This window comes from Melanostigma gelatinosum (genome assembly GCF_949748355.1).
Source record: "Melanostigma gelatinosum genome assembly, chromosome: 16".
Lineage (NCBI taxonomy): Eukaryota > Metazoa > Chordata > Actinopteri > Perciformes > Zoarcidae > Melanostigma > Melanostigma gelatinosum.
In genome coordinates this window covers 14,354,754-14,370,504 of record NC_136649.1, presented here as the reverse complement: position 1 = coordinate 14,370,504, position 15,751 = coordinate 14,354,754, and the positions used below count along the sequence as shown (strand labels likewise).

General features: G+C 42.8%; 1 protein-coding gene across 3 annotated transcripts in view; it reads left to right on the top strand.

Annotated features, from left to right (window-relative positions):
• Nucleotides 1-15,751, top strand: part of rps6ka1 (ribosomal protein S6 kinase a, polypeptide 1) — a gene marked incomplete at its 5' end in the record, with an annotated part of 43,883 nt that overhangs the window by 1,215 nt on the left and 26,917 nt on the right. For 2 of the 3 annotated variants that reach the window (XM_079287350.1, XM_079287349.1), the window contains one exon: nt 9,976-10,020. In XM_079287350.1, the coding sequence (XP_079143476.1) occupies nt 9,976-10,020 (45 nt within the window). Of the gene's footprint in view, nt 1-3,950; nt 4,510-9,975; nt 10,021-15,751 lie in introns of those variants that run through there. The other variant, XM_079287352.1, reaches the window with a different exon arrangement.

Here is a 15,751-nt window from a genome sequence, read left to right as displayed (position 1 = left end):
TTTCAGCATCTTTGAAGCAGCGTTCAGCTGTGAACTAGCAGAGCTACACTTTGAAGTTATAGTTAAAGTCTCATAGTACACATTGCACAACAGTTCCCCAATCTGCAGTTCGATGTTTCCCTGCAAGGAAAGGCCAACGCCTGACGAAAAGGCTGTAATGAAAGAGCTGCCCTCCGATATCTGGCACCCCCTGCTGTTATCCTCTTTGAACCAAGAGAAAGGGAAAAGGGAAGAAGAAAAGTCAGATTTAAATGTCAGCCAACAACATGGCACGTTGTCCCCATATTTTCAGATATTTCGAGAAAATCGGCATACAAAAATCTAGTCCTGAAAGGTGTCTCTGCAGAAGACGTGTTCATGTGACATGGCCTCCAAGTCTGTGTTTGCCTCCAATCCACATTAGATTTGAAGCATGACAGAATATGCTGCTTGTTACTGTACATCACTCCACCATCAGTTATGGAAGAGTGTATTTCAAAGGAAGAAGAAAAAAGGAATCTGTATACTGAATAGTGGAAAAGGGTTTTTGTCATTATGAATTCTGACTGCATCACTATTGATCTTCTGCTGAGTCAAGATGTTTTCCGCTGGAGGGAGAATAACTGAGCTTGAATGTAAGACATCGGTTCACTAGTCTGACAAATCAAGTGTTCTGCTGCTTTTTGTTTCCCCGAGCTCATGTACTTGACATTGAATGTTTACATTGACCTTTACAATGGCTTCATCCATCTCTCAGTGAAATTCAATAACACGACGATGCGTCACCGTAGCTTATTTGCGCTGAACTTGGTCTCAGGGTTGTTTTTCTATGAAGAACTTGTGCTTGCCCAGCCCAAATACCAGAGATACAAACTCAAGCCTCAACATGCGGCATTTGCTTGACAGCGCACCCATTGCAGGCATAATCATCAGACTCTGTTATGCATCGGGAGCTGTTACTGCAAAACGCAGTTTTGACCAAAAAAAAATCAACAAGATTGTACTTTAAGCAACTATGGAGAATTGTGTAAAAACTATTAGCCTCTCTCCCATTCTCTTCATTTATTATCAATCAATATTCCCCTCCCAGTCCATCTGCAGCCTCGCTGCGCTGCTGTCAGCCACTTCTGTGACAAATGATCATTCCACAGATGTTTGAAGTACAATAACGCTATTTGTTCATCATCTTTATATGGCACAGAGGCAATTTTGAAAATCATACAATGCAATCTTCTCCTGCCACAGTCAGTCAGCAGAGATTTGACAATTGCCTTTGCTCCACCATTGCACATCTATATTAATTTGTTCCGTGCTGCAGCCCCACTGATGCCAATGGTCCTTGCACTGCAGACATGAGCTCATTGAGCTCAGCTAAGAAGGGATTTTTAATAAAGGTCTGAAAGCAAAGTGTGAAACCTGACACACCCAGAACATTACATTACTGCAATGTATTAAGATTACATTTACTGTAATGGAAAAGACCATGTCCATGACCCTGTGCATGCTGCATTTATCTGCACTGTAGATTGGGTATATTTAGTGTTTTGCTTTAATGCTGGGATGTTTTTGTCTTTAAGTGGAGTCAATTCCTGGCTCCCGTGTTGCATCAACAAAGTAATCCCCTGGATTAACGAAACAGCTTGCTTGATGCATCAACTATATTTAATCTACTTTAGATGCGGTTCAGATTTTCAGTTCAGGAAAAGAACAGTAAAACAGCATCATTATCAAACACTTCAATGATTTTTAGCAATATGTAAGGTAGTTCCAACATACAACATCCAGCAGCAGTGTCATCTTTGCATCAGTTTATCTCATTTGCACTCCGTCGTTTGGGGACCAACACTCCCCACTATTTAGTCACAGCTCAGCACACTTTGCTCCTGCGTCAATTCACCAACAATTCGGCGTTTTGCGCCATTGCACATGCACTGCAAGCCGGACTGAGTCATATTACCCATGATGCTTCTTGTCTAGCCGAAGGTGGGGGAAGGGTATCCCCGGAGTCTCTGTCTGGGTGGGAGACACCTCTGAGTCATCGCTGTCACCTGTGATGCCACTGGAGCAGCATGATTTAAAGAAGAGATTCCCTGCAGTCAGACTACCAATGGACCTCACATCCAACAGCTATACGTCAATATGTCATTCAATATCAATGGCCTTTCTGAGCGGTTTCCTTTTGGCCCCTATAGCGACCAATGTATTGACTTTTGGACAGCATCACTTTTAAAAGAGCTGTCTACCCAGGCCTGCTTTTCATTTGTTCCCATAAATCATCTTTATTACACCCTCACAGGAACCAAACCAAGCGTATGAAATGTATCATATCATGATGGAGGAGCTATAAACAGCGAGAACTGTGAGCAGCAGACGTCCTGTACAAAATGGAAAAGGGGAAGAATGGTCCGTCACACGGCTGCACTGAAATACAAACACCAATATAGCATTATGAGGTGCCATAAGTGTTCCCTTTGCAGCTGCTTATCCATCATGGAGATGAATCGATGGGTTAATTTGAGCTTTGGGAGGGCAGGGACTTTGAATGTACCATACAATGTGACTGTGATGGATAACCCTCCCCCTCTGTGTAGTCATCTTACATTCCAAACCCCCTTTGGTGGTATTTGTCAGAAAATAAATTAGCAATACATTGACCTTAAAAGCGCTCTCTTTCCATTGACTTCCTTCTCCCTGGTGGAGGAAAAGGTGCCAACAAACAGGCATTCAAATGCATCTGTTGCATCACTAAATGATGGATCTTGTAAACATGTATATGAAATACTGGCAAATCATCCACAGAAACTAGCATATGAATAGCTTGAAAAATGAACAAATGAATGTTTTTTTCTGGTTTGAAGAGACACAATGTTGCATGTTAACTGCTTGGATGCAAAGTCCAAAAGCCACAGGTGTTCTCAAGAACATGCAATTTCAAAAAAAGGAAATATTTTCCTCTCCAGTACAGATCAGTGTGTTTAACCTGTCACAAAACTCAGAGTGGTCAGTGCAGTTAGACATCATCAATGCAGCACTTTGTTAAACAACACATCAATCAAAAGAAACAAACGATCACACCAATTCATTTTTACATATTTGTTTTCATGAAATGCCTTCATTATCTTAATTTGACCAAATAAATATAAAATACACAATCCATCCATGGCGAGGCGGTTTGATGCTCTCCAGTTGCCAATAGTAACCAAAAGCTGGCCAAGAGCAAAATCCACTCTGCAGTGAATGAAGCAGAGAAGTGTTGGAGGGTTGTATTATATCACTGAAGATTCAAGGACCATGACAAGAGCTGTTGTCAATGAAAAGCGTGCCTCATCAATGTAATGTCCGGACAGAATCAACCAGCTCTGGTCTCGACCCAAATTCCAGCCTCTATTAATCTTTACATTGTGTTTATTGTGTAATCCATGTCATGCACTTCTTTGCAACAGGGTGTGTTGTTTTCAGACCTATAGGAGGTGGTGATGTGTGTCAAAAGGCAATGTGCATGAAATATATTTTCAGAAAACTGAATTATAATGTTGTTTGGGAAAAGCAGACACGACAAGTCAGCTGCACACTGCAACCCCCTGCAATTCCACCTGTTGCGATCACGTTCACAGCACACATCGTACAGCCACATAGTTCTCTTCGGCCGCCATTCAGTCCCATTCATGAATTGATTGACAGTTTTTGTCCTGGAACTCAGAGGATCTAATTCTCCTCTGATGCACCTGCTGCACCACAAGCTTCAAAGAAAGCAGGCCGGTGCATTAATAGCGGGATCCAGTCTGCATTACGTATTTGCAGTTCATCTCTGCGCCAGATGAGGGCACGATCAGACCTGGGCGGAACCAGCAGGGAAGGGGGCTGGGAATCCTGCAGGAGTCCGCCAATAACAGCTCGAGCTGGAGCCTGCTTGTACTACGGAGCCACACTGAGGTCTCTGCGCGCATCGATCGCACACTGCTTGGGGGACCGTGAGAAAACACAAGCACGTAAGGAGGAAGCCGTACACATTTCATACGGCGTCGATGGCAAAGGCAGCACGAACTCTGGCTAATTCCTTCAGTTGGCATTAGACTCCCGCACAGTCCTGCTTACAGGATCACACTGTTGGGCTGCCCCCCCCCTCGAGTAGCCACCGCGCGTACCTGGACGGGCAAGAGGTCTTGTTTGGTGTTTTCAGCTGGATTATCACTTTCAACAATTACGCACAAGTGGCCAGTAGCTGCGGGAGTCAAATCAAGGGATTACATGTTTGTAAGGCTCTTTGGTTGTGCTCGCAGCGTCTGCGTGCGCATCTTCTTCTCTGAGCGGAGAGCAAAGTGCTGACAAATCTACTCCACCTGGACTTTGGATCTGAGTGAGGAGCTTCCCGGTGAACTGCACCTGACAGGAGCGGCGCGGCACCAACACAATCTGGGGGAGACCCGAATTCGTAGCTGAGAGGGGGAAACTGAAAATCCTGCGAAAATGCCTCTCGCTCAGATCGCAGATCCATGGCCCACGATGGAACTACTGCAGCTCGAAGCGGAGGTAATGAGAGGTGAAATCACATGTCGACGCAGTGTTTGCATGCATTGTTTGATTCGCTTTTTTTTGTATTGTTTCATTTGGTTTGGTTCAGGTTAAAATGGCACATGTCAAGCCGGTGCCTCAATTCAAGGTGTTCAGTCACCACTCTCTCGAAAAAGTTATTTCAAAGTACAGGCTACATAGCCGACATAGCTGGCGGTGAGTATACGTCATAATGAATAATGTATGTCCAGTGTTATAAATAAAGCAAGTCAAGAGTTTGTGGAGGACATGCCACTTATATATTCCACACAGATACTCTTTGCAGACAATCGTGTATCATTTTGTAGGCTGTGATTGGCAGTCTGAACCAATATGAAAATGATAATTTCTACCTATTCATGTGAGATAAGCACCTTTCAGAGCTCAATATAGACATACTTCACTTTCTCTTCTTCCACTGAAGCTCTTGGACATCTCCCTTTCAAAGCTTAACACCAGAGAGAAGAGCAGTCGGTGGTCTGAAGGGAATGCCTGAGGCAGATGATCCTCACTGGCTGTCCCTGCTCTCACCTGCACAGTGGTTTCCAGTGAATTCTGTCTTATGCCTCTTCACACATGGCATCGCAAATTTAGGGACAATCTACTTTGCTCATGTGGACCATTTGAAGTGAGGTTTAGAATTGAATAATGTGAAAACTTAAGTTTGTTTTTTTTCCCCTTTTTTTTGTATTCTTGCAATTGTTTTCCAGTTTATTTGTAAATGCACTGATGCTGCTGATGTCTCATGCTGTTGCACAGACTCATACAGATGGAATGTTTTACAGTTTTTCTCAGAAATTGTACAATTAAGGGTAATAATAGAGAGAGAGAGAGAAGTGGCCAGACCCATATTGTCCCGATGTATCATTATTATTCATGAATTCTTCAATTGTCTCTTGAGCAGGCTGGTTGCTTAATGAATATGCATCTGTCACATTGTGTTGATGATGAGCAGACATGGGCTGCGTGGAAGCAACCTGTGTCACATTATGCTCCACTTTTCTTTTTTTAATGTTAGTCATGTCATACTTGTCATACTCTTTTAAATTAGACAGCCAATTAAGCAGGTGAAGCGAGCCTGTGGTACCCATGTTTTGTGTGACTGATCTCACTGATGAATAGCTCTGCACACAATATTGCACAGTGTCCTCAATCAGCCTTACGAGAGACGAGTCTGATTATAAATGAGGCTCATTCTTCCATCTCTCGGCCTAGATAGCCTCTCTGGTTTGACGAAGCTGAGGAAATAATTTCCAAGAATTCAGTGGAAAATGAATAATTCATGAAAGCGATGCAATGTATCAGAAATGTTGGAGAAGTAGACATTATCTAATGTACACTTGCAGTTACAGTTAATTGTAGAGCGGACACGGGTGTTGTTATTCGGTCTTACGATGGATGAAAAACCTGCGAATAATGCAGAAAGACGCACTTTCATCGTGACTTATAGTTTGTCCCGCAGAGTCCACTATTTACAGAATTCTGCGGCTTATTAGTTGGCTGAGTAGCATGTCACAGCTGAACAGATGGTAGTGCCGAGGCTGTGAAGAGTGCTAAGTTTAACACAACAATATCCTGCCTTTCATAAACAAATGAGTGGGATCATTGCTAAAAATACAGTAAGTGTGTAAATATCAGCATGTACCTGTGTGTGTGTGTGTGTGTATATTGTTATTGTGAGGAGAAATTATTTCCGATCTCACGTCAGCATTCCCCCCCCCCCGAAATCCAGTATCTGTAATTGATTTGATGGGACCAGTCACACAGTCAGTCAGAGTGGGTTCTTTGCCATTTCTCTCTGTCACCAACCTACCAGCCAGCTGCACACTTTGGTCCCTGGTGGCAGAGCGAGACGGCTCAGGGCTCAGATTGATTGAGCAGAACGAGCGAGTGCGACTGGGGGCCATGCCAGCGAACATGTTGGGAGAGTCAATCGGGAGGCACAGCCGTGGGTCTGCTTGTCACACGGACCGATGGGATGGACACAGAGACGCACTTTTGGCTGATTTAGGCAAAGAAATGATGAAAGGAAAAGAAATGTATCACAAAGGCATTCCTGTTCTCATCTGCACACATTTCAACAAAAAAAGGGAGTTATGATATCGCCGTTGTCTCCCCGCCACTCATTCTGTGAGTTGCTTGTGTTTGGAAGGTGTCATGAGAACGGAAATCAGATTTACTAGCTTTTGTGCTCGAAGCTGTGGCAAAGCAAACACTCAATAAATGTGCAAATAGAGCGATTTCAAAGTATGTATTTGATTGAGCCCCTTTTATTCATCACCAAACCCTGTGTGTTACGAGTTAACTTCTCTGTGAATCATCTCAGATAAAGACACTTTTAACAAATCATCCTGTCCCAGTTGAGTCACCACCACCTGCATTGGGCACTGTCGTTAGGTTAGTGAACGTCCTCCAAAAAAGCTGAGTCATGCTTCTGTCAATGTTTGCTTATTGCAGATTTCCTCTACAGAAAAAGCATTTTAACTCTTAATGAAGAATCCCTCCAGTGCCAACCCTGAAACTTATGATATTTATGATATGATTTCATTGATACAACTCATGTTAACAAAAAGTCAATTGGAGAAGGGACACCGTTGTTTTGTAACCGAGTCCTTGCCACTTGCCGTCTTCTTTAACAACCTGAACCCCTGTCTGAAATTCAGTTCCTGCTCTGGAAGACATTGTATCTCGGCCAGCATCTGGACTCAAGTCCACCCATTGAGGCAGAAAGTCAGATAAAACTATTTCATACTTTTTATACTCTCCTCGCGTTTTAGAATGAGAGTGGAATTCTGTTTCTTCGATAGATAGAGGTGAGATGGAAGCAAACTTAAAAAGGTGTATTTCTAAAGAAGGACTGACTGCACAAACTAAGACTTAAAATGCAGGATTGCACAAGCCCAGGTGGTGGGGAGAGACAGAGATATTCAGTTGTCACGTAATGTGCCATGTAGAGGAGAAATTAGGGTTAACGTACGGAATGTTTGCACGCTAGGCGTGGTCAGCAGTGCACGCTCGAGTACTTGTGTGTGCGTGCATTAACGTACGTACTGTACTGTTGGCTTAGCTCCAGCTCTTCTGGGTGTAACCTGTTGAACACCTGAACAAGGCTGCGGGAGTGGAGCACGGCTGGGTTGGCATGTGATAACAAAACCCTTTGCTTGATAGGTGCCCCGAGAAAGAGAGTCCTAATTTATTTTGAATTCAAAGTAAAGAGTTAACCTGTAAGTGAGGCCATTGACCAAAAGACGACAGTAGTAGCAGTGTGACCTGTAGTCAACACTGTCAGGAAAGATTACAATACATCTAGTCAGATAGGATCAAAGGCACAGACAAAATAGTGGTTTTTGTATTTGTTTTAGTTGCCTAGTTACAGGAGAGCGCCGCTCTAATCACGCTGTCAAAACACAAATCTATCAAACACACACACAGCATCGGTGCTCTGAGATTGTTTACTTTGCCCTAACCCTATAGGAGTCCTGTGAGAAATTTTAAAAGTTCTGTCTCTGGCAGCCTTAATAGGCTGGCCTGTACATCCGTTTACAGCATGCCTGTGGCCTGTAAATCCCTTCTAGTGATCTTGTGTGCATCTCCTATTATATGTGCTTGTGCACATATAGATCAAGCACTTCTGCAATCGTTTGTGTGTGTGTGTGTGTGTGTGTGTGTGCATTCCTGTGTTCTCATTGAGGAAGCCCAGGGGAGAGAAAGCACCATTAACTGGGCCACTTGGATCAGCCATGCACAGCTAATGAGGTTGAAATGCGTTGAGCAGCAATGTTGGGAAGGCATTGTTGACCAGACACAGAGAAACTCAGACAGTTGGAGGATTCCCACCACTGGTCTCCAGCATTCTGGGTTAAACAAAGCCCACCCCACACACACACACACACCGCACTGATGGCATGTGAGTTGAATAGAAGGGACGAATCAGAATGAAGTGGGGCAAAGCCCATAATAACAACACACACACTGCACTTCCTCAAGGTTTTCTTTGAAATTACCGCAAAAAAAACCCCACCGTGCTTGACTTCAAACTGCGCTGGTCCGTTTAATTGTTTCCGCTTCTCCTGTCGCTTTAATTGAGTGGATGATTAAACTCCAACCAGATGAGCTGTTGGCCTGTAAAAAAGTACCCGAGGTCGTAGCACCCATCCAATTTATAGCTGTTGGTCATTGCTCGAAGCAAGAAAAAAAAAAAAAAAAGGAAGTACATCCAGTTGCCAAACGCATTCCAATCTCTCAGCACAGAATGTATTGTGAGGTATAGCGGCGACAGTAAATTAGGTCCACAGTCTGTTTCCTTTCTGTTCAGAAGGTCTTTCTTCCCTTTCAGTATACAAGAGCTGAGCGAAGCCGCACTCTTGTGCTTCCGTCACATCTTTCACTGCATTACCCGTTCTGTTTAACGTCTGATTGTTAAGGCCACTGCCCGTCATTGTGTCGACTGCCTGTTGTATGTTGTGCAGTCTAAAGGAAGAGGAAAGAGGACATGGAGGAAGTGTACAACCTCAGGGTCGCTCCTCTGTGATGGGAAAACAAAGAGGAAAGCGGAAGAGGCTGGCGAGTAGTTATTTAGGGTGTTCTTACACTTCGCCAGAATACTTGACTCTGGACCCAGGAGGGTTTCTTTGATCATTGGAAGGGGGTCAGTTATTATCATGGATTTATCTTCACATGTTTCAGAGGTATAACGCTATACATCATTAATAAGACACATATTTCACATGTTACGGTCAATGTACTGTTCACAGGGAGGCCTGTGTGTGTGTGTGTATATGTATATATGTGTATATATAGTGCAATTGAAGTCCTCTATAAATGTATAAATGCCATTTATATACGTCGGCTTCAGAACTCATCTCACTGATTGTTCCTCTGCAGACTTAACAAAGGCAATGGCCAGTGATCCTAATTTGACTTGACATCATAATGCCCCCCCCCCCCCCCCCCCTTTTTCTTTTCACATCCCAGGTATCTCCTCTGCATATAATACTCATTATTGTTCTACCGTTGTGTGCAACAGAATGATATACGCATATAATCATGTAATGTGACTGAAATGCTACCTTATGTCCAAAGTTAGCCACCACCCCCTCCTGCCACATGAACAATATGTTGATATTCCGATTATCCTTCGGTGAGCCATTGTTTTACAAATAACAATGATTACCCTTCTCTGCAAGACTTACCCACTGGGGAGCGGATGAACGATGTGCATTTATGTGTCGGCCCTAGATTATTAGGTTTGCCAGCAGAGGAGCAAAGTGCTGGATGCAGCGGACTGTTGCCACCCCCACAGTCTTGCAAATATTCTCTTGTATCTCTCCGCCACTCTTTATGTGTCTGCCGTCTCCGTACACACACACACACACACACACACACACACGCATGAAATATGCACTGTCACACTCTGACTGTTTCTCACATCTGCTCTCTTGACAGAATGGGCAGAGCACTGCTGAGGACGGAGTCACGCCTGCTGTCAAGGTACATGGCATCTCTGGAACACACACGCACACATACTCGCACATGCAAAGACACACAAGTGTGACTCACCATCCATGCGTCCAATAAATTAGAGTGAGGACTTGGACACGCTGCACCAAATTCTTTGGCTTTTGTTTGTGCTTTTCTATAAAGGCGAGCAGCAGCAGCAGGCGAATGTCCATCAAAGGGCAACATTGTTGCGTGACACTTCATTTTGAGCCATTTTGATTTCTACTAAAGGAGGCAAAGAACAGCGTAATGCCTCACTCGCGTGTCCATGCAAATGTTTGACTGTGCGTTGATTTATTCATTTAGCAATCGCATTGACGGCCCTCCGAGGGCATTAGCTCGGCTGGACTTTAATGTGTTGAATACTGTCTGAGTGAGGCTGATCGAGCGACGGGCCAGCTACCGTGTTTAGTAATGTGTCTGTATCAATATAATACAGCCATAGTGTTGCATATTCTGCATGTCCTCATGTGTCCTGTTCACTATATCCCACAGAGACGAATACACACAAGCATGCACGTAGGGAAACACACACACTGAGAATCATCCAGTCAGCTCTTTCCTGACTCTTGGCTGGCCTCTATGCTTTATTGTCCCGCTCTGAAACGTGATACTGTTTCCTTCTGTGGTCTGTTAATCTCCAGCCATGCAGCAGAGGACAAGACCAATTTTCTTTCTTGCTTAGGCTCTTTCTTTTTTCTCTCGTTCTCGAGGGGGATAGACACCGAGGAGCAATGTGGCGTTGTCTTTCAGTTCAGAACAATGTGCTGTGACTGCAGGAGAGCTGAGGGGTTTCAGTCAAAGGAGTCGGCACACAGGGACCAAAGCCATTAATGTCTGATTGCAAGGGGGGGGGGGTATATTCAATATATTAATAAGGATATTTTTCAATGTCGATACATACATGATATGCCAAATGGAGATGCATCGAGACCGAAACTGATATCAGTCCAATGCTGACTCAAACAGCTGCATCGGGTATCGGTGACAATCTGGTGTCGGATAACGTTATTTTAATGAATATTAATTCAGTACATTTATATCTTCACATTTATTTGTTACATTTAGTTTTTCACAGTTCGGAAAGCAATGTTTAAGTCAAGCCTCACTTCCACACAGTGAGGCATAGAGATTATTAAATGACTTAGACGACTCTTTTTTTCCCCCTTTTGCACAGATTTAGATCATTTTACTCTGGTTACCTGCTGATGCAGAGTACCACTGGGACCTGTGAGGTCGTTGGAATCGCCTTTATGTAAGGTGACGTGATGCCAGAGATGGCTGTGTCAATAAAAACCGAGTTAGCGGATTGTCACGACAGAAGAAATATGACTGAAAAATGACGCTGAAAAAGATACTGGATTGGTCCCATCATTGCAGATACCCAATCCACATAATAAGGTTGGTATAGGCGCAGATACAAGCTTATTGGATTGGTACATCCATAATCATATCATCACAATATGACTGCTAAAAGTTGAGAATATTGGATTATGGCTCGGGCCTGGGCAGTTCTGTAATTATGTACGTTAAATGTGTTTTGCTAATTGATTGGAGAGTATTTCAGTAATGTGATCAGTTATGCGATCTTGTTAATTAAGATGGCCTATAAATGGGTTTAGGGATTTTCTGCCTGTGTTTCTACAGGAGAATTTGCTCATAGATGTTGTGTAGCGTTATATGTTGATGGATTTTGACATGCATGATGTGAGAATAAGTCGGGATAAAAAACAACAACCTGAGGCATCAGATTACAGTTGTCGTGGACACGGGGTGGGTGGACCTCGTCCCCAGTCCCCAGGTTGTTCTGGCACCAGACGGGCAAAGACGTTTTAACCAGGCGCTGCGGCGATCGATGTCGAGCTGCTGTATGAATGCTGGGAATTTGATAATAGCGGCTGTTATCTGCTCTAGCCATGGGAGTTACCTGGCTCCAGCAGACCAAGGGGGGGGGGGGGGGGGGGAAGGATAAAGGTAACAATTGGGACCAAGGGGAGGGAGAGAGTGTTTCTGTCCTTGCTGGCTGAACTAACATTTAAACCTGATATAGGCTTTAGAACAGTGAACTCATTGTCCTTAGCGTGTGTGTGTGTGTGTGTGTGTTTGAGGTCGGTGAGGTGAAGTCAGTCCTCTGCTCCTGAAGAAGACATCTACAGCACGAATGAGCCCTCTTCTGTGTCCTGACACTTCTCTCTCTTTAGCTCTTCACACGCTGTAAAAATGGCGAATACACAAAGAGCATATTACTCAGCTAGTGGTGTCACTTCTGTCTCTCTCATGCTTTTTTTCTGAGCTATTAACCAGAGGCAGTAGGTGAGGCACCCTGCCGGGCTTCTGCTCACAGGGTTTCAACCCAGTGACTCTTCTCTTTTTTTTTTTCTTTTTTTTTTTCTTTTTTTTTTTTTATTTCTTTTTTTTTAAGGCTTTTTTGTTGTTTGTTTGTAGCACAGGAATCGGATACAAATTGAATGACACAATGTAGAAAGCAAGTTCTATAGTGCTGACTAGGGATGCATATCATTTTCATTATTAATAGATTATTATCGTCTTTTTGTTTTGTCTTAGTCCAGTGGTTCCTAACCTGAGGGCCGGGACCCCTACATCAGATTATGAAATCAATCTAAGGGGTCGAGAGATGATTGTAAATGGTAAGAAACAAGAGTGAATTTAATTTTTATACATACAAAAAAACAAATTCAGGCTTTTCTCTAATCTTTGCTTCTTTCTTGTGAAATACTGTATAGTATCACCATCACCAATGCTTCAGAGAGTTAAGAGAGCACAATATGTTTTCTTTTGAATTGCTTGTTTCGTCCAAAACCCCAAAACATTTGGTTTATAATAAAGTAAAACATAGAAAATTGGTTCATTCTCTGGCTGTATCAATATACGAAGTAAAAATACTATAACCACCCTCTCTCCTTTTATTGCATATTCCTCTATTTGTCACTTTATGCAGCTCTCATCATCTCAGTGCAGTTTTAAAAGAGATAAAAGCTTGAAAATGACTTAGACTCTGGTGTGACAGAACAGTAGCTGTTAAGGGCAAATGGCCTCTTCTGAGGTGTATTGATGAGACGATCAGACCGTCACCTGAAAGGATCTTCATCTGATCGGTCTCATCACAGAGGGATCATATTACACAGCAATTTACTCCCTGGCAATAAGCCAGGCTCACAGTGATCGGCCCCCACGCCAGTGTGGAAATGGGCCTATTTCTATTTCTTGCAACAAATCTCACCAACCTCATTGTCTTTGAGGATACCTGGGAGAACGATTTGTTCAAAAAGCTGAAACAATGAATGTGACGGCCTCAGTTTCCAAGACAGAAGTGCTTTCGGAAGATACTTTTGAGAGAGAGTGAGAGTTCGGCTGTCTACCACGAGACTACCATGTATCAGCCTAGCAGGCAAAGGTGACCTTACATGAGGACATGAATCAGGCCAGCAGCTATATCTGGACTTCTTGCAGTTATTTCGAAAAAATGTGGTTGCTGCTGTTTTTAAAAGTGTTCTTATAAAAAAAACAGCTGTATCGGCATCAATTGTAATAATCAAATGATGTTTCTCACGCAAAAACAGCAATTTTTCTGGTTTCATCTTCTTCAATGTGACGATTTGCTGCTTTGCCTGTTTTGCAAACCCAAATACATCATTTAGAAAATAAGTACTCTCATTAAAGTAAGATTTAGTTTAAATCCACTGAGCTGATAAATGGAGCAGCTATTCCTCGTCTGCTGCATCTCGAGATCAACAGCTGCTGTGATCCGACTGAAGAACTGCAGACCTGATGAGGCTTGCAGGAGCTAATTTATTCAGCCTTGTTGTAACGAACCCAACCGAGTACATTAGGCTGCCTTACTAATCGACGGTCTAAATTAAGTAACAATAGTCTCATTGTTTGTGTGCGTCTGTGTAACAAAGACGGTCAGACACAAAATGTGTTTTTAATCTACGTAAAATAAAATGTGTGTCACACATCTATATATCCTTCCTCATTATTTATTAAGAATGTAACCCTCATAAACTCTGCTGACCTGCTCCATCAGGACTGTGTGGGTCCACATCCTGTTCCTGACAGGGCCATAGTAAGGATTCAAGTGATATTTTACCCTTTCATGCCTCACCCGACCAATCGCGCGTCTTAAATCGATGTATTCATGAAAATATTAAATTAGCATGATTTAAACAGCGGCCGTTCAAGCAGTCAGGGAAAACCTTGCACTTTATTGCCACAAATTGTTACAGTTTTACTTTTTACGACCTCTTTTAACGCAACGTGAAATGATTGTCTGACCTCAAGAACTTGTAATACTCCAGCAGTGTGAGGAGGATTGGTTGTCATGGTTTCACATCAAAGCAGCCTGACGGCCAACCCAGCAACAGAAAAAGCAGGAATATAATTGTTTAATTCCAGGTTTTTTCTCTGTTCCTGAAAATGGAGGAAGCAATCTGAGCACACAGCCTTTTGCAGACATAATGGGGGAGCGCAAGGCAGCCGCTAGAACCGCTGTGGTGTTATTCATTATAAGCATGACGTTGAAGGACCAAACCAAGACATTCATGAGAAATAATGTCTCTGGGTGTCACAGTGTCTGGTTGACACTTTGACTCGGCATGGTTCTGCATGAGGGTTAGGACAGGAATGGTGTAATCGTGTTTTGGCAAAAAAATACGAAGCTTGGGGTCTAGGAAACTGTATTGAGCATTTTTTAAGGTTATTTTTAAGGTTATTGGCGGAGTGGTTAAATGTTTCTTTGGACGTTTTGATATTCTCTCCTCCAACTACAAACTGCTTACAGTTGCCTTCTGAGTCTGCATTAGGTGAATTTGATTTAACTTTGTATCTACTTTTAAGCTTTTAAGGACGAGATGTCCTTAACCTCTTAACCTCTTAGGGATTAAGAGGTTAAGTGGCCTTGTTTATGATGCATGATTGGGTAAAGTATAAAAATGTATGTATACTTTTTAAAGCCCTTAGTTCCATAATAATAATGCAGATTACAAGTTTCAGAACAGCTGCTAAATGGACCTTATTGTGAGTAGGGCTGTAAGTAATGATTGTTTTAATTTCTAATCTATCGTGACAGTTATTTTCTTCAATGTTTACTCCATAGAATGAACTTTTCACACTCTTGTAATTTCCAGAAGCCCAAAGTGATGTCTTCAAAATGCGTGTTTCACAAACGCATTCCGAAACCCCAAATGTATTTCATTGATACATCATGTAAGACCAGCAGCAAATCTTCACACATTGCCAAGCTCGAACCAGCCATTGGTTGCCATATTTGCTTGAAAAATGACAGAAACAATGATTTGATTGTCAAAAAGTTGCGAAATCGACTGCAGCTGTGTAGTGAGATTGTTTTGTCAAATACACAAGATGGTTTAGTTCTAAAACAATCTTTTAGACTTAAAAGACTCCGACATGCATTGATAACTAATGAAAAAAGCGCAGTATGTGAATTATATACATAGTATGTAGTTTTGCTTCTTTTGCGTGTGTGTGTGTGCTTTCATGTCGGTCTTATTTCTGCTGGTGCGATTCCCTCTTCAGCATGAACTCCCACCGACCAAGCCTGAGGGCAGAAGGCAGAAAGCGGTAATGCTTTTTCCAGTGTTGTCGGTGACATTTAGTTGTACTCCCTAATGAAGGTAATGTCTTTCTACTGCAGCTATGTGCTGAGCGAGTGCTATTGGTGCTTTACTGACAGAGTGATGCG